Source organism: Leucoraja erinacea, chromosome 7 (assembly GCF_028641065.1).
Source record: "Leucoraja erinacea ecotype New England chromosome 7, Leri_hhj_1, whole genome shotgun sequence".
NCBI lineage: Eukaryota > Metazoa > Chordata > Chondrichthyes > Rajiformes > Rajidae > Leucoraja > Leucoraja erinaceus.
In genome coordinates, this window is record NC_073383.1 from 65,100,442 (window position 1) to 65,127,435 (window position 26,994).

Sequence of the window (26,994 nt, forward strand, 5' to 3'; positions counted from 1 at the left end):
TGCAAATAACAGATAATGGGCTATTAATCACAAATGTCTTTCTCGCAAACGTCCGGTCACTCACCAACAGGCTGGATGAGGTAAGGCTCTGGATCAACACCCAGCGATCCCTGAAAGACTGCTGTGTGCTGATCTTCACAGAGACCTAGCTCAGGGCGCTGGTTCCTGACGGGGCTGTGGACCTAATGAACCGGTCACTGCATCGTGCTGATAGAACAAAGGACTCCGGTAAGAGCAAGGGCGGCGGGCTCTGTATCTATATCAACAATGACTGGTGCACCAACCACACCGCAGTAGAGAGCTACTCTTCCCCAGATCTAGAATACCTACTGCTTAAATGCAGACCATTATATCTGCCTCGGGAGTTTATTGTGGTTATCATCATGGCCGTATACATCCCACCACAGGCTAATGCTAATCTAGCGCTAGCACAGCTGCACTCGGCCATCAGTAAGCAGCAGGATGCTCACCCCGACGGTGCCTTCATTGTTGCAGGGGACTTTTATCAGGTCGACCTACGACCTGCACTCCGCAATTCCACCAGCATGTGCAGTGCCCTATCAGGGGCTCAAACACGCTGGATAAAGTGTACACCAACATCAAGGACGCATACAGAGCTCTTCCCTGCCCATCCCTGGGACAATCCGATCACCTCCCACTGTTTCTACTGCCTGCATACAAACCCCTCATCCGCAAGACCAAACCTGCAATAAGGACGGTCAAAGTATGGCCGGAGGACGCCACCCTACAACTCCAGGACTGCTTTGATCGCACAGACTGGGACCTGTTTGCACAACAGACTACTAGTGGTACAGAGGTAGACTTGGAGGAGTACACATCCACTGTGCTCTCCTACATCAACTGCTGTGTGGAGTCTGTCACAGTGGACAAGAAAATAAAGATGTTCCCAAACCGGAAACCGTGGATGAACAAGAAGGTTCAGAATCTGCTAAGGGCACGCAACAATGCCTTTAAATCCAGTGACACTTCTGCATACAGTGCTGCCAGGTCAAACCTGAACAAAGGTATAAAAAAGGCCAAAGACATCCACAGGCAAAGGGTGGCAGACCACTTCTATACCGCGGACACCAGTAGCATGTGGGAGGGTGTTACAGACATCACTGCCCCCACAGTGATATCACACTGGCCAACGAGCTAAACACCTTCTTTGCCCGCTTCAAAACTAGCAACACCAACAGGAGTGGAATAACCCCGGCCATGGCGGAGGGACAGGGTTTAACATTGGGCACTCAGGAGGTACAGTGCGCTCTGCGTAGGATCAATCCACGCAAGGCTGCAGGCCCGGATGGAGTCCAAGGAAGGGTACTTAAGGACCGTGCTGTGCAGCTGGCTGAGGTATTCACAAGGATCTTTAACCTGTCTCTATCTCTGGCAACGGTCCCCAAGTGCCTGAAGACAGCTGCCATAGTGCTGGTGCCGAAAAAGTCAAAAGTCACCAACCTGAATGACTACCGTCTGGTTGCCCTAACTCCAATACCCATGAAGTGCTTTGAAAGGCTGGTCCTCTCCCACATCAAATCCAGCATCCCTGCCTCACTGGACTCGCATCAATTTGCATACAGGGCAAATAGATCCACAGAGGATGCCATCTCTCTGGCTCTTCGCACTGTCCTGACTCGCCTGGAAAGACAGGACACGCACGTGAGGATGCTCTTCATAGACTATAGCTGTGCCTTCAACATGGTCATCCCCACCTAGCTCACCACCAAACTCCACCAGCTAGGCCTCAGCTCGCCGATATGCGACTGGATCCTGAATTTTCTGATGGAGCGACTGCAGGCAGTGAGACTGGGCCCGCACGTGTCCTCCACTATCACCCTGAGCACCGGCACACCTCAGGGCTGTGTACTGAGCCCCATGCTCTACTCCCTCTTCACACACGACTGTGTTCCTGCATGCGACACCAACACCATCGTCAAGTTTGCAGATGACACAAAGGTGATCGGGCTGATCACCAACAGTGATGAAACAAACTACAGAGCGGAGATGCAGAACCTGGTGGACTGGTGCTCACGTAACAACTTGTCCCTAAACACCTCCAAGACCAAGGAGCTGATTATCGACTTCAGGAGGACACATAATGGGGAATACGCCTCAATCTCCATCAACAGGGACAGTGTGGAGTGTCCAGCTTTAAGTTTCTGGGCACACACATCTCAGAGGACCTCACATGGTCCACCAACACCGCTGCGCTGGTCAAGAAGGCACAGCAACGACTGTTCTTCCTGAGAACATTGAAAAAGACTGGTGTGCCCCAACAGCTGCTGACAACCTTCTACCGCTGCACCACAGAGAGCATACTAACATATGGCATCTCTGTGTGGTATCTCAGCTGCACGGAGGCAATGAGGAGAGCTCTTCAGCGCGTCGTCCACAGAGCGCAGAAGATTATTGGGACCCAGCTACCAGCCTTGGAGGGCATGTACTACAAATGGTGCCTCAGGAAGGCCGTCAGCATCCACAAAGACTCCTCACACACTTGTAATGGACTGTTCGAACTCCTACATTCCGGCAGACGTTACAAGGCCTTCTACGCCCGCACCTCCAGACTCAGGAACAACTTCATCCCCAGAGCTATAGCTGCTCTGAACCGGCCTGCTGAATGTCCCCCACCCCCATGAACTGTCTCCCTCAGATGGTCACGTCACACATCGACCTGGCACAGCCACATTTGCACTTTTGACTGTTTTACTGGTCTTTTTACAAATCGTGTTTCTCGGGGTATCTAAATCTAAATTTTATTAGTTGTTTAAGTTATGACATCGGATGGAAGCTGCATACCAAATCTCGTTGCACATATGTGCAATGACAATAAAATATATTATTATTATTATTAATGTTCAGAGTTTTGTCCGAGCCAAGTTTGATGAATAATAAGCCACTGGTCTGTGCTTATCCCCATGTTTCTGGGTCAGAACATTCAGAAAGGAAGGTACAGTAAAGTTGGAAGGGTCCATCGTAGAGTGGCCTTCCTAGTGTTGGGGCCTGCATTAAAGATCTCTTCAAATTCTCGAAAGCTTTCTGAGCTTCTTCGGACACCCTCTATGATAGTATAAGGAGTCAATTCCTTGGTGTCTAGTGCAATATTCGGGATGCAGGGTCGGCAGTAGTTCACCATACCGAGCCACTGTCTCATTTGCTCGCCTCTTTTTGGACAGGAAATTCGCAAATTGGTTCAAGTCTACTATTTTCTAAACTCCTCTCTGTAGCCAAAATGATTACTCCCAGAATACCTTTTGTTGAGCCATTAATAACTTTGGACTGAGAGACCACATATTCTAAGGTTGCCAGGTGGTTCAATAATTGAGCAGTGTCCTCATGATTGCTCTGCTCATCTAAACTAGCCACGAACAAGTCGTCTATATACTGCACTAAAGTAGATTTCCTTTTAAAACAAAGTGCTTAACTGTTCTTGAAGACACCGAGTAAACTAGGTGGCGAATTAATAAATCCCTGAGGTAGTGTTGTCCACGTATATTGTTGTCCCCTGTATGTAAATGCAAATAAATACTGGCTGTTCTTGTGCAGAGATAATGAGAAGAAGGCATGTTGCAGGTCTACGATTGGAAAAAATCTTCGTGTCCGATTGAATCAAAGCTAGAATATGAGCCGAGTTTGGCACCAAGGCATGGAGCGTTTTACCACTACATTGACAGATCTTGTCCTGGACCAGCCTGTACTGGCCCTCTTTCACTGCCTTGGGCAATGCAAGGATTGGTGTGTTGCAAATAGACTGGCACTTCACTAAGATGTCTTGTTCCAGCAATCCACGAATTAGCATGTCTGTACTAGCATGCCTGTTGTTTTAATGGGTACTGCTGTATCAAAGGCAGTGTCGCCCCTTTCTGGAGAGCTACCTGGAAGGGATCAATGTGAACACATCGTACCTGAGTTGCATCTTCTGCCCATTTGCGGGTCCACATACTCACATACCTCACTCCCCAGATGCTGGCGTAGCTGGGCAACAATTGTCCTCAGGGTCTTATAAAACTTAACAGTACATTGATTAGGCAAGTTTTGTTTGGTAACAGGGCAAGAAGGAACTGCAGAGTACATTAAAATACCCCTAGACACATGGAAACGAGCTTCAGAGGTTACTCCACACATCACGAGGAAGTAGAATTTTCCAGCAAGTGCGAAAGACTTGGGAGCAATGGTAAAGAAAGCAATTGATTTGACAGATCCGAATGTATATGAAGAACAAAACTTGTCTAATCAATGTTCTGTTAACTCAATTTTCACTTGAAATGTGCAGTGCAAATCTCTCGCCATTAAATTGCAATCCAATCCAGTTGTTATTATCTATGCTTTATTGCCTTGCCTCGATACACCAACATGCTTAGAGATAGGATATTGGCAAACTTGTCCCTGAAATCCGGACAGGCTCTGAACTTCACTAGACTTTGGAAGGTTATAAATTGATTCACGAGATGACATGGATGCCCCTGTATCTACCAGAAAGGTACATATCCTTCCCTCTACTCACAATGATAGTACAGGTTCTTCATCAGATTTGCATCCCGTCACCATCAAGTTAGCTAATCAGGAACGTGAGAATGGATTAGTTTGAGAGAAGGGTGTTTGTCTTCTACCTGATTTATTTGCCAGTTCCCTCTTTGCTCTCTCTGTTCATTCCGTTGGCCCCCTCCTTCATTTTGTCCTCGTGTTGGGCACTCCCTATTCCAGTTACCTAATCCACCGCAAGTATAACAGTGGTCTGGTCCCAATACTCTATTTCCTCTCCAGTGTTGTCTTGGGGAAATTGGTTCTAGGGGAGGTGGTTCATCAGGGTAACCTGGATAATCCAGTTCTGGTGCCTTTGTCCAATCTGGCAAATCATGCCTAGCCCTTGTCTGAGGACTATTCCATAAATCTAAATTAGATCTTGGCGCTGCCTCCGTTGTTACATATTCAGTTTTTGTCTTAACTACTGGCTGATTCTCTTGTTTTCTAATATCCTTCCAGTGATACCTCACTGCACGAGCCATTTGACTAGAACTGCTCTCTGACCAGTCGATGTTGTTTGTCTTAATTGCTTCGGCTACTTTAGTTGGCAGACTGTTTAACAATATTGCGCAGTACTGTGGAGAATTTGCCCCATTCTGAAAATTTAGATCTCCTGACTGGTGCATATATAGTTCTGAGAACCTTTCTAAAAACGTATCTGCTCCCTCTCCTTTCTTTGGACTAACATCCAGAATCCTAGCAATGTCTATTGGCTTTTGGAGGGTAGTGGCAAGGGCAGTTAAAGCTGCATCTTTTCTTCCATTATTATCAGCGATTACATTAGCCAGTGCTTCATGAGTTGGGTGCCCTAAAGTGGCTAGGAACCTGGTATGCTCTGTAGGAGTTATGATGTGTTATATTACAGCCCACAAATCTCTCGAATCTGCGTGATACACACACACACACACACACACACACACACACTACTGTCATCATTTCATTGGGTTTCCATGGGGAATAAACATCAATAGTTTGACTATTGTTTGCACCAACTGCATTACCCGGATCAAAGGCTGGGTTAGGCACCTCCCTAACTGGGAACTGACGAAGGGATATCGCTCTTCCTTCATAGTTTTTGCTACGTTTGACTCGCTCTCAGTGTCCCCTGATACTGTTCCACCCTCCGATGTATCATCCTTATCACTAGGGGGAAGGCGATATTTCTTAAAGGCATCTTTTGTCTCTAGGTGGTCGTTTTATTCTTCTAGGTTTAGGCTCATAAAATAGTTCTGGTGGTTTAGGGAACTTACTGCAAACTAATTGTAATGGGCTTTCTGGGTCTTCCACAGTATCTCTATCTGGTTTCCCATTATTACTTACAATGGACAGAATATTTCAAATGATTCACACCACACAAATTCCAAAGACTTAACAAGTTTGTTCACAAACAATGGCCAAAAGTTCTTCAACGCGCCAGTAAGTCTCTCACACATTCAATCTCTTTCCTTTCAATCCGGATACCCAAAATTCTTTCACACCAATCTCACGCACAGAAATCACACAAGCTTTTAAATCGGTAAACATTCTCAGTAAACATTCTCAGTTCAAGACCACATTCTCAGTTCAAGACCACCTTCTCAGCGGAACAATCAAACACACTTCAGCAGCAAATCTCCAAAACTCAACACTTCAATCCAAACAAAGGCAGATAAGCTCGTAACACACAAGCAAAATCGTACTTAAACAAGAAATAATACTACTAATAACTCATACAACTTGAACCCACCCAATTGTGGGGCCTCAAACCCACCAGAGAAGAGCCTTGTGAGTCCAACTCCTACCATCCACAGGACTCGACCCCACCCCCAAGTCGGGGACTCAAACCCTCGCCCTCAGTGCTTGCCAGACTACTATTCTTATCGATCTCGTGGGAATCCAAACACAAGCACGTGAATGATCGAGTCGTCTCAGATCGGGGAGCGGGGAAAGCCGATGCGAAAGTCGCACCGTGGCGCCGATTTCTCCTCTCGCAATCCAACACTACTCAATTCCCTGACCGCAGATTTAGGGAAGACGAGCCCCCAATGTAATTCTGGTCCTAATCTTACCCGCCTAGTCTGGTTCAGTTGAACACCAAATACGAAGCACTGGTAATCAACTGGTAATTTAATATCCAACACCAATACAATACCTAGTCCGATCCTTGTCGCTACTCGTTCAAGACCTTCAGCCTCGTGCGAATAGAACAACTCCAGCAGATCAGCGCACTCCCATGCGCTATCCCAGAATATTGGCACACCCCAATGTGCTCTCCCCTCTTTTATGCCTTCACGGACTCTTGCCGTGAATTACATGGGGGGGACCCCTACAAGCCAATTATCAATAAGGATTACAAAATACATTGAATGACAGTTCCCTAACCCAATCACATAACATAGTTTCAAAAGAAAGCACTTAAACCCCTGTCCCATGGTACGAGTTCATTCCAAGAGTTCTCCCGAGTTTGTTCAAGAAGGAGCTGCAGATGCTGGAAAATCGAAGGTAAAGAAAATTGCTGGACAAACTCAGCGGGTAGCGGCAGCATCTATGGAGCAAAGTAAATAGGCAACATTTCGGGCCAAAACCCTTCAGACTGAAGAAGCGTTTCGGCCCAAAACGTTGCCCGTTTCCTTTGCTCCATAGATGCTGCCGCACCCGCTGAGTTTCTCCAGCAATTTTGTCTACCGAGTTTGCCCTGATTCGAACTCAGAGATTTACGGTAATGGCCATTCCGTTGGTACTCGGGGCTCTCGTGGACATTTTTCATCATGTTGAAAAATCTTCACGAGTCTTCCCTTGCATACCTGCCATTAGCGAGTCTTCCCGACTACCTGCTGTTAGCGCTAAGAGACGTCCCCGAGCTCCGGCGTACCGCTACGTTCATTCTCCGCACTTACCACAAGTTTGATTTTTTTTAAACTCACTCTCCGTACTTACCACAAGTCTGATTTTTTTAAAACTCGGGCGAGCTCTTGGAATGAACTCGTACCGTGGGACAGGGCTATTAGTGGGAAACAGTTCCATTAAGCAAAGAAACATTCTACCAGGAAAAGTAAACAATTTGGGCAAGGCCCCTCTCCTTGACCAATAACGTTCAGGAACAGCTTCTTCCCAACAACAACAAATAAGCTCTGAGCTACAATTATTACTATTGCACTATATTTGTTTATTTATTGAGTAAGTGTGCATGTGTATATATGCACACTGAACCTTTTCTCCCGTTATGTGCTTACGTGTTCTGTTGTACTGCAGCAAGTAAGAATTTCACTGCCTTATCTGGGACACATGACAATAAAACACTCTTGACTCTCCTTCCACCTACAACCTTTGCCCTGACTTCACATTTTGCAGCTCTTTTCTCTTTGCCTCACACCCTTTGCCTTCTTCTTCCCATCTCTGGCCTTTGTTCTCTCATCTGCCAATCCCCCCTCGGCTATATCCACCTATCACTTGCCTGACTTGCTTAATTAGGTTATGAAACTATTCGGCATTCTTGGTTGTGAAAGGTATTATACAAATGTTTTGTTTCTTGTTAATTTGAAGTTGGACTGAACAAGATGGAATTGAAGAAATGTCAATTTTTTAAAAAGTCTTGAATTCCTTTGCTGATTTTAAACACCGAAGCCTTGAACATGAAGTTAGGCCACCAGTCAGCCCTGACCTCTTTGAATGTAGAATAAATTTGATGAGCTAAATGGCTTGCCCATTTCTGTAGTCTCTATGTAATTATATACTGCAAGGAAAAGATGTTTCAATCTATGCGGTTGTGTTTTAATAAAGATAACAGTGTCGCCATATTGCGATGATTTCTGTGTGTGTATTATGCATATTGTTTATGGAGTTCAGAATCACTGCGAAGGAGACCATCCCTTCAAGTTCCTATGGGATGTGTATAACTAACTGGGCTGGGCGGCTCTGTGGCTAGGCCACTGTCGGGCTGGGCGGCTGCGGGGCTGGGCTCACTCACTCACGGCTTCTGGAATCACTCATGGACTCTGGACTCAGCCCCACCTCCGGGATTTTATTCTCCTCGCACCGGTGATTGACAGCGGGTGCTGGAAGGGGCGTTACCTTCATGGTGATTGACAGGCGAGAAGACCAATCTGCTGATTTTATGATTTTTTAAAATCTTCATAGCTTTTGTAATATTCCACTGATCGGAACAAAACTTGGTGCGCTTGGAGCAGAGGAGAACGATAAGGTGGCGAAAGAATCCTAGTACCGTTTTTGCGCAAATTTAAAAACAACGCAAACCAGAAGAGGACAAGATGAGAGTTTTAGTAATAGTATAGATAGATAGATATAGAATGCACTAGTATCAATCACATGCCCTCTCCCAAAACCCAGGAGACATTATTTTTAGATAATTATCCATTCCCTTTCATTGCTATAGATACATTTGTCTTCATTTCTGCTCCTAACAGTGCTTTCTGGGCCGTAAATAATCGACATGTTAAAGTTAATATTTCCTTGTGTCACTTTTGATTCTCATAGCAGTCGTTCCCAGTTCTTCGACACTCAGCCGATAGGAACTGCTTCTATCTATTCCGTGTGTACATGTCAATTAAAAAAAAACCTTTAGCAGATACCTACACAACTTTCCCTGTTCGAAGAAACTCGTGTGTTTATCCAGTCTATGCATCGAACTAAAGTCGATAATGCCTGGGATTATTTTCATAAATCCCTCCTGTATCCTTGTGAATGTTTTTGCTTTCCCTTGTAAAGTCCAAAATTCTTTAACTTTTTTTAAATGACTTTATCCATTTCTCATATTTGCTGTGAGCTGGAAAGATGGAGCTAATCAGAGAACAAGGCAGAGCTACAACTATGTCTTGGAAAAGGAACATGCAACTGGCGAGAAGGCAGTGGGATGGTTGGTTATAATTAAAAGTGACTGAATCCAGATTGGTTTCTGAGGGGAGGAATTTGCAGAGGTCTTGAGTATAATCTTCCAAACAGATTGGTGATTGAGATAGAATACTGCAAATATTAAGCTATTGTTCACAATAAGGGATTCTGATTAACACCCTAGGGAAAAAAGACTCATCTATTTTATCTATGCCTCATAATTTTATATACCTATCAGTGATTGGCGGGAAAACCCGGGGGGGTGGGGGGGCAGGGGGGACGTGTCCCCTCCATGTTTTCAGAGGTGGGGGATGGTCCCCCTCACGTTACAAGCTTTTTAAGGTATGTCGGGTTTAATAAGTAGTCGTTCGTTTAGAGTCGAGACGTTCGATTCGAGTTGTTCGTTCATTCCTCTGACTCACAAAAACTGTGCTAACTGTCTATGTGACGGTTAACTGCTATCGATATCCCATTCCTTCATCCTTAGTAATTATAATTGTGTCACATTGTTTAATGCCTGTTAAATGTCTCGATGCATCTGAGTTTTAATGATATTGTCTATTGTCTATCTCCCGTTAATTTTATTCAAAGGAACGCAAAATACTTGAAGCAAGGTCAGTTCACGAAAACGCTGTGTTAACTGTCACTGTTAATTGCTGTATCGAAATCCATTCATTAATCCTCATAATATAATTGTGTGAACTGACCTTGCTCCAAGTATGATGCGTTCCTTTGAATAAAATTAACGGGAGATGCATTTAAAATTGTCAGGCGCGGGCACAATTATCATTTGAACTTTGGAGGCTGATTTACGTAGAGATGGAATAGGCGACATTTGTGAACAGCGAAATGTCTGATGGTCCAATGCGGAGATGTTTGAAGAGAAGGCATCCAGACAATACTTCATCTCAAAAGGAGAGACAAAGAACACTGCATTCATTTTTCATGCGGTACCACTTTCCAAAATGTATATTTTAAGTGCTGATCAACTACCTATCTTTTCTCATTTCACTTTTTTTATATTTTGTATGAATATTATTGCATGGAAGTAACTGCAGAAAATCTACCATATTATGTGCGAGCAGCCCGTTCTTATTCAGTGATACCATCCATGAAAGAATGCTACTTAATCATATACTTTACCCAGGACTTGCACATATCATTACAGATGGGCTAGGGAGGCTTGCGACATTCATCGGCTCTACAGTTTGCAATTAATGATAGGAAACAAACTTGATTCCAATGTACATTTTAGGGTCAAAGTTCCCTTCGACATTTTAAGTGCATTAGATAAACTTGTCATAAAAATAACAGAAATCATATTTACTAATTGAAACTTAACCGGGCAAATTTTCAATGATTTAACAATTTGAACTTTGTAATGTAACCAGCTTTTAAACACAAACTTTCCAGCATTCTAACTGAAATATCAATGTTTTAAAAAAGTCGAGCTATAGCTGACTAAATTTAAAATTGGTGAGAAAGTGCAACTATTATGTTCAGGTCTTCCAATGTATTTTTATTCGCCTCTGTATTAATTTGGGGGAAATAAAAAAGTTGACATGACAATTTAAACACAGACACAATCGTAAACTAACAATTCACACATAAATATTGATGTAAATGCGAGGACAGAACTTGTGGGGGCGGAAAGTTCCAATGGTGAACAAAGTGACACAAACGAAAGTATAAGTATGGTTTTACTAAATATCTTTATAATAAGGCTTATTTGTGCAGCCCGTTTTGAAACAACTCGTGGATATCGGTTCCCACAATTCATCTTCCCTGTCTTAAAATATAAATCGTACTGAGGTGATTTGTGAACTATCAGCTCTCCCTATTATTTATGGAGCCAGCAACATATGGTAGAGCGGGGGTCGCTGATGTTTGTATTGCTCTCCTTTATTCGGGTGATGATGTGTGGTCGTCTTTGGTGAGCTGCGTAATAAAGTTTGGAGCAAAACCGGTTTCAATCGATACAACAAAGTGGGGGATTGAGATATTAACACGCAACAAGTGACAGAATTAAACAAAACTGGACAAAAACTAACAGAACCAGAAACGATCGGGTTGAGGAAAGCAGTTTGGCCCCGTTTTCTTAGCTTGCGTTGAGACAAATGGACTTGAGAATTAATAGCAGTGAAAAGCTGGTTGCTGCCTTTTCCAGTGGTCAGCATTTAACCACTTTGCAGTTTCTCAGCCGTTTAATATTGATCTTAGGTGACACACTATTCCTCAAACGTTGTCTTGGAGACTACTGTTCTCCCGACTAGTGTTGCTAAAGCCCTGTCCCACTTGGGCAACGTAATCTGCGCAGTTTCCATACTACGACTACCACAGATTTAAAACACACTGGACATCATGCTTGACAGTGGACAACATAATATAGGACAGGCCAAGCTGCTTGTAAGTGTCCAGTTATATATTATGTTGTCCAGCATGATGTCCAGTGTTTTTTAAATCTGTGGTACAGATTTGCAGTAATTGACTGATTCTAACGGTAACGGCCCCGTAGTAGAAGCATCCACGTCGCGGGGCTGGAAACTGGAAGAATCCCGAGCTAATTACCGTTCACTGGGCGCATCTCTCGCAAATGTGTGTGAGTGTGCGCATGCGCGAACGGCCGCCTAGAAATTGTGTCCCCCCTGTCGCCCGGTCCCCTCCATGTTTTGACAGCGATTTCACTATCATGTCGCCCCATAGCTTCTGATCTTCCAGAGAAAACAACCCAAATTTGTTCAACCTCTTAAAGTTAATACACTAATCCAGCAAATGTTTACTTGAACTTTGTTTCCATCCTGTTAAAAACGTCTACACCCTTCCTGTAATGTGTTGATCTGACCTGCAAATGGTACTCCAAATTGGCCTAATCAAAATGTTATGCATTATAGTAAATGTTTGAGCATTTATCTTATTGAGAATTTAGTTTGCCTGTGAATTTAGTAATTAAAGAAAATTATTTCTGAAATGTGTTCATTTCCTTAAACCCCTTTTTCACGGGGCGACTTGACGCACGAGTTAACCATAGTTGAACATCGTGGGAACCTCTTGCGATAACCGTACGGCATTCGTGGACCACCGTGGCGCTAACGGCAGGAGGTGACTCGGGAGAAAATTCAAACAAGCTTGAATTTCTCCAAGAGTGACTTGTACGCTTGTGGTTGAACATTGCAACATTATATGCATGTAGTGGCCAGTGCGATATCCGTACTGACTCTTGCGTGTACCGTGGGAACTCCTGCGAACGGTGAACCCAGAAGCTGGACAGAGGGGACAGAAGGTCAGTAAAAATTGTCTTCTGTGGGATTGAATTTAAAAAATAAAGATTTGCATCTGCATATGGACATCAACTTATTCATGAGTTATGTTAATGAGATTCAAGAAAATAACTATAATCTTTAAAAGGGACTTTACTGAAAGGTCCCGCATTTATATGGTCCGTGAGAAATTTTTCACATGTACTTCTTTGAGAGCTACAACTCGGAGTCCCCGCCGACCAGCGATCGATGCCTTTCCGAAACAGGGTCCGGAACGCTACCAATCAATGTTCGCCAGAGACCTGTGTAAAGGAGTGAACTGCACATGCTGGTTTAAAACGAAGACAGACACAAAAAGCTGGAGTAACTCAGCGAGTCAAGCAGCATCTCTGGAGAAAAATAGGTGGTGTTTTGGGACGAGACACATCTTCAGACTCAATTCCGATTAGGATGTCTGAAGAAGGGTTCCGATTCGAATCGCCACCTGTTCTTTTTCACCAGAGAAGCTGCCTGACCCGCTGACTTACTCCAGCTTTTTATGTTTTTCTTCCCAGATCTGACTTACCTGCTGAGTTACACCAACATTTTGTGTCCTTTTGTGCGTATTAACCAGCATCTGCGGTTCCTTTAGACATTACCTAACTTCAGATTTTAGAGATATAGCGCGGAAACAGGCCCTTCGGCCCACCGAGTCCGCGCCGACCACCTATTCCTATACACTCCAGGGACAATTTTACAATGTTACAGAAGCCGATTAACTTACAAACCTGTAATCACTGGAGTGTGAGAGGAAACCGTGCACCCATGGTCAGGATCGAACCCCGGTCTCTGGGGCTGTGAGGCAGCAACTCAACTACTGTGCCGCATGTAGTCAGATTTAATAAATTGCTAATAGAGTCAATTATTAGTCAATTAATAATAGAATCAATTATTGTTGGTGACATTTCACCTACGAATATCAGACTATTTTCGCAGAGGTAAGGGCCAATTAGGCATAGCAAAAGGTATGAACACTTTTAAACATTTTTTTTCCGACTATTTTGTCAAATGCAAATACAGGGAGAATGATCAAAGTGCTCACATGGCTCACTCTGTTAGAAGCGTTCTGAGTTTAAATGTTCCGTGTATTCCTTCTTAAAGTATAAATTTTTGTGTGGCCAGGGGTGCGATTGAGAACAGCTGGGAAAGGGCGGAGGGGGTGTCACGAATAACAGCGTTTCCCTGGCCATATTATGGCCCATTCCCCAACCGTAACATTAATCAAGCTCTGTCTAACTCCGCCTTCACACCATCCCCCTGTGACATGGGTTAGTCATCGCTGGGCGGGCTGTGGGCCGAATGGCCTGCCAACGGGAGTCAGAGACTTGACACTGAGATCCATTGTGCAGGAAGGAACTGCGGATGCTAGTTTATACCGAAGATAGACACAAACGCCACCTGTTCATTTTCTCCAGAGATGTTGCCTGACCCATTAAGTTACTCCAACATTTTGTGTCTGTTCACTATGAACATTGAATTATTTAATTTTAGGTAACGTACACTATCTCTCTCCCCCGCCCACCCCCTCCTGCACCCCCCCCCCCCCCCCCCCCCCCATTAAGTAAATGTTGTTAACCAGTGTCCAAGGTTTGCAACGCTGGTTCCCTCTTGGGATCACTCTATCCCTAGCCAACAATTGGCCTATCAGGGAACCAAATATAGACATAAAGTGCTGGAGTGACTCAGTGGGTCAGGCAGCATCTCTGGAGGAAAGCGTTAGAGGACATTTCGGGTCGGGACCCCTCTTCAAAATACCCTGCTGAGGTCATCTGTTGTTGGCCCTGATTTGTCCCGGTCTTTTCTTGCTTCCAGTTCCCCCCTACAATCATCCCGAAGAAGGGTCCCGACCAAAAATGGAATCTATTCCTTTTCTCCAGAGATGCTGCTTGGCCCGCTGAGTTACTCCAGCATTTTGTGTCTAACTTGCTGATTCAGACAGTTTTTGATTTACTCTGAAACACAAGTTGGAAATTTAAACTTGGGCGCAACTAACATCGTCTTACTACCGTGGGAACTCTAACTGAGCGGGCAGGCAGCAGTTAATTGTTGCTCCCTTCAGTTTCCCAGGGGGTCGGGACGGGACTGGAGTTGGGAGGGAAAGGTGGGGGAGTCGAGGGAGAGGAGGGGGAGACAGATGGGGGTGTCTTCATTTACTGGCGGTGGGTGTCTGTCACTGAAACAGGCAGGTGAGATTTCACATCCACCTTGTGTGTGCCTCTCTCTCTCTCCCTACCTCCCTCTCACACAGGCTGAGAGACTCTGCCTCTGTGAGTGTACGTCTCTTTCTCCCCCTCTCCCACACACAGTAAAGACCGAGTAACTGTGCTCACTCCATCTGTGTCTCCCACATACACAGTAAAACTGCTTTGTGTGTGTATATACCAATTCAACCAAGGGAGGATATTTATAGTGTGTGGAAAAAAAAAAGTGACATAATTTGTGCCACGTGATGATTTAATTACACTTGACAGTTTACAATGTCATTCAAGATTTAACGGGAAAGCTCGGAGACGGACAAGTCACTCGCACAAATAACAGAAATGCCGAGTACCGTGGGAACTCTTTGTCTACCCCCCCGTTACATCGTGTGATATCGTGCTAGACCACGACCACTTCACTCTGGCTACATCTTGCGTCAAGTCGCCCCGTGAAAAAGGCCTATTAATGGAGGAGGAAGTCAAGTGTATTTTCACTGCAGTGAATATCTGCAAAAATAGGAGATTTGCAGGATAGGGGGAGGAAATTAATAATGTGTATGCAAAAGACTGGAAAGTTCAGAACAGTTATTCTTTACATCAAAGGTACACAAAAATGCTGGAGAAACTCAGCGGGTGCAGCAGCATCTATGGAGCGAAGGAAATAGGCAACGTTTCGGGCCAAAACCCTTCTTCAGACTTTCTTTACATCAAAGCTGGTAATGGAGAATGGTTACATCGAAGTCACCTGGAGGAACTGCAAACTAATGCTTATGAATCTCCTTTTCATGTGTTGTTCTATTTCCATAGGCCTTCCTGTCTTTATCCTCTATTGAAGGATCCAAGTTTCCCTCAATTCAGGTGCAGACCTTTAGTTTCTGGGCTCTTGTTTGGTCTGAAGAAGGGTCTCGACCCGAAACGTCCCCCATTCCTTCTCTAGAGATGCTGCTTGTCCCACTGAGTCACTCCAGCAGTTTGGTACTATCATTACGTTTTTAAAAAATAGTTTTAGATTCTTGATTTTTTTCTCCACCCTTTAATCCTGTCTTTATATTTACTTAAGCTTGTAATAGAGAAAACAACTGTTATCTGCTACATGTTGCATAGTTCTGATCAAAGGTCATTGGCCTGAAATAACTCTATGCCGTATTTTCTACATGTGAATTTCAGAAAGTAACAATTATTTAAATTTGTACTTAAATAAAATGATAATGCTCCTCATTTTGGATAATGATGTTATGGATTTACAAATCTAAATCCCAAAAGGCTATTTTGCATATTGGCAGCTCTGCATATTTCTGTTTTCAGTGCATTGATCTGTAGGTTATCTTTCAAATGCTTTCATACGCTTTTAAACAAACTATTTGATTGTTTTTTGCTAAGAACATCTTTACCTGCAGTAAGTTTCAGCTCTCCTCATTTTCCCATCCCTCCCCTAATCCTCCTAGCAGTTATCTCAAATATATGCTCCCCAGTTTTGAACCACTTTGTCAAAGTATTCATCATTAATAAGTTTCTCAAAAGTTGTTTATATTTCTCTTTTGGGGTTCTTAATTGTAAAGAAAACAATCCCAGTTTATCCAATCTCATGTTACAATTAACACTGAAAATTCCACATAAATTACCACTTTTTGTTCTCCTTTCCTGTCATTTGCTTCCTGTGGGGTGGTGACTTGAACAAAGGCATCATGCTCAACCTGATTCTAACCAGGGTTGTGTACGCTTCAACATGAACTCTCTATTCTCAGTAAAGATAAGTATCTTCTATGCCACCACAGCCACAATCTTTTTACTGCTGCCTCCAGGGATCTATGAGCATGTATTTCAACATGGAGAAACATGGAACTTCATGATTGCAAATTGAGGGAGATCAGAGTGAGCATTTGTGCTAGATAAGTGCAAAGATCATGGATAGGGATTTTTGAGTACCAGGGTGGATCTGGCAATATCTACCTTGTTTTATCAGTTAGCACTGAAGATGGAGTGTTTTATCAGTTAGCACTGGAAGATGCAGTACAGCAGTTTAATGAATGGTAGTCATTTTACTGAGGAGAAAACAAAAATGACAATTGAAATGCAGTGTTGAGGGTAATTACATGCACTTTATGCGTTTTACACCAGTTCTGGTGTATTTTATAACCTTGATCACCTGGTTTGACTGACAATGAAATTAATTAAACATCTTAATTGCATCTAATATTATTGTACTTCCTGCAGCCTTTCGTTAATATCATTTAATTAAATTGCGACCCTATTAAGATTATCTGCTAAAGATCATTTTATTCAAAGTTCTGCTGCATGTGGAAAGCTCCTGACTTCTGTCCCATGCTTTATATTCTTTGTATTATATTTTCATTGTGTACGCCTTTGGAGTGTGTTCAATTATTGGAAGTATGAGCATAGTTGAAGCAACCTCATCCTGAAAGGTTACACAGATAAAGCTATTTTTAGAACTTCATTTCCAATGTACTTGTCATAATTTGAGTTAATCTGTTTTAACAGCGAACTGTTTTTTTGCATTCTAATTACATCAATAGTTTTTTTTATGCCATATAGCCGCAAGTCCTGTTGCTGTTGCAATGAAATGCTAAGTACTTCAACAATTTGAACACCAGAGGAAAGATCCATCTGGAGTAGCAAAACACATTTTTCTCAATCCTTTTGGATGATGATGCTATTTTGAGTATTTCCAGAAATCTATTTTTCCATGATTTTGTCATCTCTACCTTTGTTCAAGACTGTAAATTTTGTATGTTATCTTCTGCCATGAATATCTAAGTAAAATTGATTGGTTATTGTGTATTAGCAATTAGATAAGTCTAAATAAGGATAGGACAATTAGATCGAAGTTCTCCGGCCGCTCACGGTACGGTCTCCCACTCCTATCGTTACCATCACCCACCCTTACTTTCATTCCGTCCCTCGAGCCGTGTCATTGGCTCCTTCAACCCTCACCTTTCCCTCGGTGGCGACAGTCAACTCCCCTAGATTCCAGGCCCAATTCTGGACCTATAGTCTGAAAAGGAGTCTCGACCCAGAAACACCACCTATCCATGTTCTCCAGAGATGCTGCCTGATCTGCTGTGTTACTCCAGCACATTGTGCCTTTTTGTGTATTAACTAGCAAATGCAGTTGTTTGTTTCTACTACTTATTCAATGATAATACCGTACTCGGTTATAGTGGAGAATCGGCAATAACTGACTCCATTGCCCCCCCCCCATCCCCCCCCATGGTTTGTTATAATGAGGGTTTACTGTATTCCAACAATTTGGGACTATGGGGAAATTGTCATTGGACATTTGTTTATATTATGGGTGCTACTGTCATGGAGGTTTTCTACCTCCATTGGTGATAAATAACATATCTCCTGGTGGATTTTAAATGCTACTAATTGGGAATAATTTGAAAGAAAGCTTGCTTCTTTGCACCAGAATGAAAAGGAATTGTTAACTCAAAGTGTGTAGAAAAGAACTGCAGATGCTGATTTAAATCGAAGGTAGACACAAATGCTGGAGTAACTCGGCGGGACAGGCAGTATCTCTGGAGAGCAGGAATGGGTGATGTTTTGGGTCATGCACAGCAAACGGTTGGTGGTGGTTGGTTTGAAACAAAGCACGATTAAAAGTCTAAACGTAACAACTTCTTGTTTGCACTGTATATTGATTTTAGATAAAATGCTACCACTTACGGCTGTGATTTTTGGCCATCTTACTCAGTCCCGCTCTGCTCATCCGGTGCAGAGGATTCTTCCCATCAATGAAAAATAAAAGTGTTATTAGTGTTTGAAATATGTTGAGAATCTCTCTCCTGCCAATCACGCCATGAAGGTCACGCCCCTTCCTGTAGGAGGGGGGAGGGATTATAAAACCCAGAAGTGTGTGTGTGTGGCTCAGTCACTGCAAGATGGGGGAGGGAGAGGTCACGATTGTCTGAGCTGTGAATCAACTGAACACACTGAATTTCTACTGAACTGTGAGTGTGGTGTTTTGTGTGGTTTTATGGTGGATTCACCCTGCCTGAAATGTTATGAAACTGCAATTGAGTTTGGTGGACTTGCACCCTGCATGAAGTGGTATGAAACTGCACTTGAATTTGGTGGACTTGCACCCTGCATGAAGTGGTATGAAATTGCACTTGAATTTGGTGGCCTTGCACCCTGCTTGAAGTGGTATGAAACTGCACTTGAATCGGTGGCCTTGCACCCTGCTTGAAGTGGTAGGAAACTGCACTTGAATTTGATGGCCTTGTATCCTGCTTGAAGTCGTATGAAACGGCACTTGAGTTTGGTAGCCTTGCACACTGCTTGAAATGGTAGGAAACTGCATTTGAATTTGGTGGCCTTGCACTCTGCTTGAAATTGAATTTCAAGGAATAGCTGTGAGTCAACTGCCAGCCCACCAGCTGTGAGTGAGCTGCCAGCACATCAGGCTTGAGTGGCTGAGCTGCCACCCCAATCATCCATTTGGCCCACAAAGTCCATACTAGCCAGGGCTCTCACAACCTTTTTTCCCTGTTGCCAGCCGGGCAACCTTGACAGCTTTTTAAGTTGCCAAATGATAGTTTAGGTGGTCATTTAAGATGGTTTGCATGAGGCGTGCGATAATGTGCTCGGACAAAGTGCGTAGTTACCAGTCCCAAGAATTATGCTCAATGAAGCATTCACATATTATGTTCAAGAAGGAACTGCAGATGCTGGAAAATCGAAGGTAGACAAAAGTGCTGGACTAACTCAGCGTGTGCGGCAGCATCTACGGAGCAAAGGAAATAGGCAAGTTTCAGGCCGAAACCCATCAGTCTGAAGAAGGGTTTCGGCTCGAAACGTTGCCGATTTCCTTCGCTCCATAGATGCTGCCGCATCCGTTGAGTTCATCCAGCACTTTTGTCTACATTCACATATTATTTCTGCTTCAAATAACTCACAAACTAAACATATTCACCAATCAAGACATGATATATACCACAATGACATGCAGCAAAATTATAATACAATATCTCAACTCTTTTTACACATTGCAATTAATGCAATTTCTATTAGTTCTTTCCACTTCCAAACAAAAATGTGGTTGGATTATTCAGCGTATGATCAACCTGTGTCAATAAATCCTGGACCATGGTAACATATATACTTAACCATGCACACTACATATTGACGCAAGCATGTTCTCTGTGAAGGACCGAAAATTACCATGACATGGCCACAGCATGGGTCGTTATTGCTAATGGCACAGAAACACTTTGGCTTCCAACATAATTTTTCCATAACAAAATATACAGGTTACAAGGAAATTTCTAAAGGCATTTTATGATAATAGCTGTTAAAACCGAGTATACCATCCGACAGGTTAAACATTACACTAACTGACAAGAGATGGCCAAAGGACATAACTGCAGCAAATGTTCTTTTGGTAAAATGTTTAAAGGTGTCAAAACGCCACATTACCGGACATTCAGATTAGATGTACGTGTTGTGAACAGCAATGAAGATACCCAGTTTGTACACACCAGATCAAAAAAAAATTGATAAACGCCGTTTTCATCATTCTCTCTTCAGAATTATTGGAATTGGTGGAGAGGTGGAATATTGCGTTGGGGGACCAGCCCTCCTGTGTGAACATGGGACCCAACGGGACCCAACAGGCCCCACTTAGTCTAGTATAATCTATATTACTGATCTATATTTTACAAAAAGAGAGAGGAGTATGGGTGTAACATCAATTTAGTAGCATAACACTTGAAAATAAACTGTGAAAGGGAGAATTAATAAATAACAGTATCGTTGATGCATTTAAAAATGACAAACGAGTGATTTTAAATTTTGCACACTATCGACATCTTCGAATATAGACCGAGTCAAAGTGTAGTGAAATAAATATAGAAATGGTATGGCAAGCTAGGGACATTAAATGAATAAGGGTCAGTTTACAGGTACATGACTATGGATTATTTGTTCACATAATAACATATTCGTTCACTGATTTTTGTGTTAAGATTATTAGCCACGCCTCCATAGATTATTCATTTCTGGTTTGGATTCTCCACTTTAGGAAGGATACATTCTGTGTTTCATATATTGCTCAGGTTGCCTTCCCAGGAATTAAAGTACCAATGGAATCCGCATTTAAAGTTGTCAATTTACACGTGCGTCACTGTGCGGTTGTATCGGAAACATGGTGCAAATCCCTGTCCTCCCCACTGCTGTGCTGCAAACCTGGTGGATGACTCTGCTCTCTGCTGGCATTCCCATAAAGAGGAAACAATTGGAATGATCTCACTGGAGTATGGTTTGGCATGAAGTGAGCCATAAAAGAATGTGCAGTGGCTACATTGGGTTTGAGCTGAATTTGCGTGAGTGTGGCAAGTAATGTGGCATTCAACACTAAGGTGGAAGCATAAGGCTGTACCCTGAGCAACACAGTAAACGTGGGCCATTAACATCGGTTGCTCTGGGTGTTGACAGATCATATGCTCTGGTCTGTGTCATCACCTGCTTTTGGATGTGATGGAAGTTGCAATGAGATCACTCTTTCATTGCTGCGAGAGTGCCAATGAAAGCAGGGGTATGTGCTAGATACCTGAGATAGTAGCGTGCAGCTTGAGCAAATGTTCTTTTTATAAATGGGGGCAGGGGGCAATACTGTAGGCCCATGTACCTGCATTTGGCCCATAACCTGCATTTGGTCCATAACCCTCAACTAGCAATATTACAACATTTTGAGATTTTAAAAGTCAGTCTGCAATTTATCCCATCAGATAAAGCATAAAAAGAAATTTAATTTGACATCTAATTCACTTTCATATCTTCAGTATTAAAAAGGTTATGGCCATTTTCATACTCTGAAATTAGCACCTTGCTCCCTGTTGCTTTTCCATTAACTTAACCCAAAAGCTGTGATCGAGGACAGTCAAAAGCCCATAACTTTGTTAAAAATTAAGAGAACTGAAACCAATATGAAATAATCTTACTTGGATGACCTGAAATTAAAGCATATAATTAGTTAGTTACCTAATTGTAACTAATTACGAAATTTCCCAGTATGAAAATAGCCATAACTTCTTTAATACTGAAGATATAAATGTGAATTGGGTGTCAAATTAAACTTCTTTTTAAGCTTTATCTGATGGGGTAAATTGCAGACTTGATTTTTAAAATCTGAAAATTTTGTAACATTGCTAGTTGAGGGTTATGGACCAAATGCAGGTTATGGGCCAAATGCAGGTACGTGGGCCTAGCTCAGGAGGCCAACTTCGTTGGCACGTACTGTTTCCGTGCTGTTTAACTAAGTGAAGCACTCTCAGGTTTGATTAAAAATATTTGATTCTGTATTTTATGACGTTGTCTGGGGATATACCCGACTACTTCAATTAATGTTGGCTAATGCTGGCATCAGTACATATAAACAATATTTTCCTTTGTCTCTGAAGGAATGCACTCTGAAGGAATGCACTATTCCCAATGGTAACTTTTCCTGAGTTTATACTTGAATTTGAAGATGTTATACTAAAAATGTTTGTTTTAAAATCTCCATTACAAACAAGCCTTTTAGTGCAAATATGGAACCACCTCCAGTTTTTACATTAATTGCAAGATATAAATAAGGATACCGACGTAATTACTATAGAATAAACTATTGATGTTGATCCGAAAACCAGCTTCGAAGAGTTATTCAGAGTGCCTTCCTTTTTAGTATATACCGTTATTTAACTAACCTTTATCTAACTTTCACCATGGGCAAGGGTGTACATCAGATGACTTCAAATAGCTCTAAATTCTTTTTCTCTGCTCACTTTAAAAAAAAATCTACATGGTATAATTTTGGAGAAATTGCTAACTTGGCAAGGCATATTAAAAAATTGAACTGCCTGTGATATTAGCTGCTGGTCACAAATTAATCTTTTTTTGTGATTCAAATGGAACGAGGCAGATATTTGAATGTTGGATCATTGCAGATAATGTCCATATACGCTGATTATAGTGCACATAACGTGGCAAAGGCATCTGGTAGCCCAGAGAACGAGGAAGTTGTTTTTTTTAGGATCCAGTAACAAAAGACTAAAAGATCATAAGGAAGAAAATTAATTTGAGAGAAAACTTGTAATGACAAACCAACCTTTAAGAGTTTTTTCTATGGATGCATAAATAGGTCAAAGGTAGCCATGGTAAGTGTGGGATATCCTGCATCCTTAAGTATAGTATATGCATGTACATGTCCTTCAATTCTCTGCATTTCCACATGCTTATCCAAATGCCACTATCGTATCTGCCTCCAACACCACTCCCAGCAGTACCTTCCAGGCACTCGCCAGCCTCTTTTTTTTAAATTGCTCCGCACATGCTGTTTAAATTTTGCCGCACTTACCTGAAAGTTAGGCTCTCTAGTATTTGATATTTCCATCCTGGGAATTAGGTTCTGACTATCTACCCTATCTATTCCTCTCATAATTTTATACCCTTCTATCAGGTTTCCCCACAACCTTTGGCATTCCAGAGAAATGCTATTGATCTCTAATCCACGTATTATTCTGGTAAACCTCCCTTTCCAGTCTCCACATCCTTCCTGTAATGGGCTGGTAGTTAGTGCTTTTCCCAGGGTGGAAATGTCAAATGCTAGAGGGTATGGCTGGAAAGTGAGAGGTGAAAGTTGAAAACAAAGTTATACTTGTCACCATGGTTGGAATTGTGCAGTTTGCTCCACATGTTAAATATGCTTCTGAGAAATGTGTTGTGAAATTTCACCCGAAAAAATGCTTATCTGTACAAGTATGTCTGTAGTGAAATGATTTAACCATGTTTCTTGAATAGAGAATATTTGCTTCCCAACATTTGAATTCTTCACAAATTGCAATATGCGGTCCGATTTCATATGAATGGTTGTTCAAAATGTGGATTACCCGGCAAAGAACTCTAGATTCTCCTATGCTGCCGACTTACCTTGCAATGAAAACTTGGACCCGTTGGGTCCTGTTCCCCCAAAGCAATTTTCCACCAAAATGCGCATGAGCGGCTGACGGACACCGACTGTGCAGGCGTGACTGCCGCGTTCAAAGTTGTGAAATTGACGGCAGAAATTAAGTTAAAGTTAATAAAGTGAATAGAGGACCCGTGGAGGCGTTTGTAAAATAGATCAAAACGTACCTGTGGAGCCATTGGGTCCCCGTTGTGAGGCCGGGCATGTAGACGCGAAAACAAAAAGAAAATGGCTAAAAAAAAATCGGCAAAGGCCCCAATTGTGCAGGCACGGATACCGGGCCCAATGCACGCAGTGAGACAGCGTCATTTTGTGCCATTGACGGGCATCCCCCAACTGCGCAGGCTAGTGGGAGCACTGTTTTAAGTTCATTTAAGTGTCAATAACTTGAAAAATATAACATCAATCTGAAAGAAACTGAGCTGATGCACATCACAGGACACTGGTGAGTAAGGTGGGCCTAAAATTGGAGTGCTGTCTTGCACCGTTTTGGCAGAGTTATTGTATATTTTGTGTGTTTTAGTAATATTATAATATATAGAATATAGATATCCTATTTTGAGCTGTTCTTTGTCAGTATAAAAAAAAACTGAACTGAAATGACAGGTTGTGTTCTTTGTGTTAATCACAATATCAGCTCCCTTTCAATAAATGTTATATTTGAAATTTATTATTTTCACCACGCTACTTGCCATTCAATCATTAATCAATAAGCAGTAAACAAAGAAAATTATGAACCAATAGGCCCGACTTTGGGTGGACAAGAGAATGGGGACTGGACTTTGTGCCTTCCCCCACAGTGGGAACCACTGTGGGGGGATGTTTTGGTGTTGAATTTCTTCTTGAATGCTATGTTGTATTTTTATTAGTGTGCTGCAAGGACATCTGAATTTCCCCTGAATAAGGGGATTAATAAAGTCTAATCTAATCTAAAACAAACTGATGAAGGAACTCAGCGAATCATGCAGCATCTGCATGCACCAAAATGATTGATCCCTTAATGCCCTCTTCCAACCTTATCTGTTGCATTCCGTTTTCCCAATATGGTCTCATTTACATTGGTGAGGCTAAGAATAGATCAGGTGGCCATTTCATCAAACACTTGTGTTTTGACTGCCAAGTCCTACAACAGCTGGTTGTTAACCATTCAACAAGCCAATTGGAAGTCGTAGAAACTGCAAAATTGCTCATTTTTGAATTTAACCAGTAAGCATTCAGAAGACATGTGTTTGCTGCTATGATTTTAATATAGCATACAACTTACTAAGAACCTTTTGTGTGTGTGTGTTAATTTTTTTACATTGGGGTGGTCACGATTGCAAATTTGTTTTAGTTTACAAAATAGTTGTGTTAGACGATTCATTTTTCTGAATTTGAAATGCTGTCTACCAATTTAGTCACATCAGAAAAACATATCACAGCATATATTTAACAATTTAATTTTCAACTGAAATTTGAAGCTTCTATTGGTTAATTTATTACAAAGATTTGACTTTATCTAATAAGGTAGTGTCCTGCATAAATTGTTATTTTTTGGGTACAACCATCCAACAGTGCCTTCTGGAAGACATAACAGCTCTAAATGATCTGGAGTATTTGGGCTTCATCTTGCAAATTTCTGGGGTTTGCCAAATGTCTATCCATCCCAAACTCCAGACCAATAATTCATAGAAAGTTGATACTGCGCACAATTTTAACTTGTCCGCAAATTATCTTGCAATTTGGTAAGATCTTGTACTAGGAAGCGATGTGCAGTTGTGAATTGCTTGAGTTTCAAAAAAGTTATTTAATCCCTGCCCCAAATGTAAATTTTGTTTTCTGGCATTAAGTGTAGATTCCCTGGTAAAAATGGTAGATAAAGCTCGTAATCACAGCTAATCATACTTTAGAAAATTTTGAGTGAAAATATTTCTGTTAGAGTTTAAATCGTGATATCAATTATCACCCCTCGACAGCAAAGGGAGAATTCAGATTGAAATTAACATTCTATTTGAATAATATAGTAAATGTGCAATTGGTGCACCTGAAATAGGAATTCTGTTTATACATACATGCAGAATTGATATACTATATATTTTTTGGTTTGGTAAATATTTGGGCACTGTATTCAATTATTACCATTGCCATCTTTGCGAGGATACATGCTTGATCATTCCATATGTAAATGCTTAATTGTATAATTAATCCAGATGGGAAAAATACTTTATCCAATGATACATCTTTTTATCGCAATCCTATTAGGTAGTATTTGATGCAATATACCATTGATTTTTTGTTGTTTATATTATTAAACCCAAACAAAATTTTCTTTCAGGTGCTATACTCGGTCGATCCGAGAAGCAAGTATGCATTATCTATAATGCAAATAGGGAGAAAGACCGAACAAATCACACTGGGATTGAGAACTGCGTTGAAGAAAAAGATAAACGGGGCCACTGTTATGCCACGTGGAAGAACTCCTCTGGTACCATTGAAATTGTGAAAGGAGGCTGCTGGCTGGATGATTGGAACTGCTATGACAAGTAGGCTAAATATGATTGCTTCCATCTTTATACAGAATCCTCAAAGGCCTCTATGATATAAAGAGGAAAAAAGTTTAACGTGTATTCCTCACAGGCTGAGACTGAAGAAATGATATTTGGAAATGAATGGCAGAGAAAAAATTAAATGAATATTCATTTTCTGTCATGGAAGAAAACACAAAACATTATTGAAAATGGTGGAGAAAGAAACAAATCCAGAGCGAATGCCAAGCTGAAAGAAATCGCTATTGGTTTAAAAAATATATATTCGGAGAGATCAGTGGAACTGAGAGCTGAGAAACCCCTATTCCAAGCTTATGAATGGGCTTTTTTCTGGTTGGCTGCCAGTGGCTAGCGAATTTTTGTAGGAGTCGGTGCTAGGGCCGCTACTCTTCACGTTGTGTATTAATGATTTGGATGAGGGGATTGAAGGCTTTGTGGCCAAGTTTGCAGATGATACGAAAATAGATGGAGGGGAAGGTAGCGCAGGGATATCAGGGACTCTGCAGAAGGACATGGAATATAGTGTGACAAAGTGTGGAGCCATGTATTTTTATAGTAGGAATAAAGACATAGGCAAATTTCTAAATGGGGAGAGAATCCAGAAATCGGTGGTGCAAAGGGACCTGGGAGTGCTGGTGCAGGATTCCCAAAAAGTT

At 42.0% G+C, this 26,994-nt stretch overlaps 1 protein-coding gene across 2 annotated transcripts in view; it reads left to right on the forward strand.

Annotated features, from left to right (window-relative positions):
- LOC129699063 (activin receptor type-2A-like) overlaps positions 1-26,994 on the forward strand; it is a 110,916-nt gene that overhangs the window by 42,683 nt on the left and 41,239 nt on the right. For both annotated transcript variants that reach the window (XM_055638681.1, XM_055638682.1), the window contains exon 2: positions 26,128-26,335. In XM_055638681.1, the coding sequence (XP_055494656.1) occupies positions 26,128-26,335 (208 nt within the window). The remainder of the gene's footprint in view (positions 1-26,127; positions 26,336-26,994) is intronic.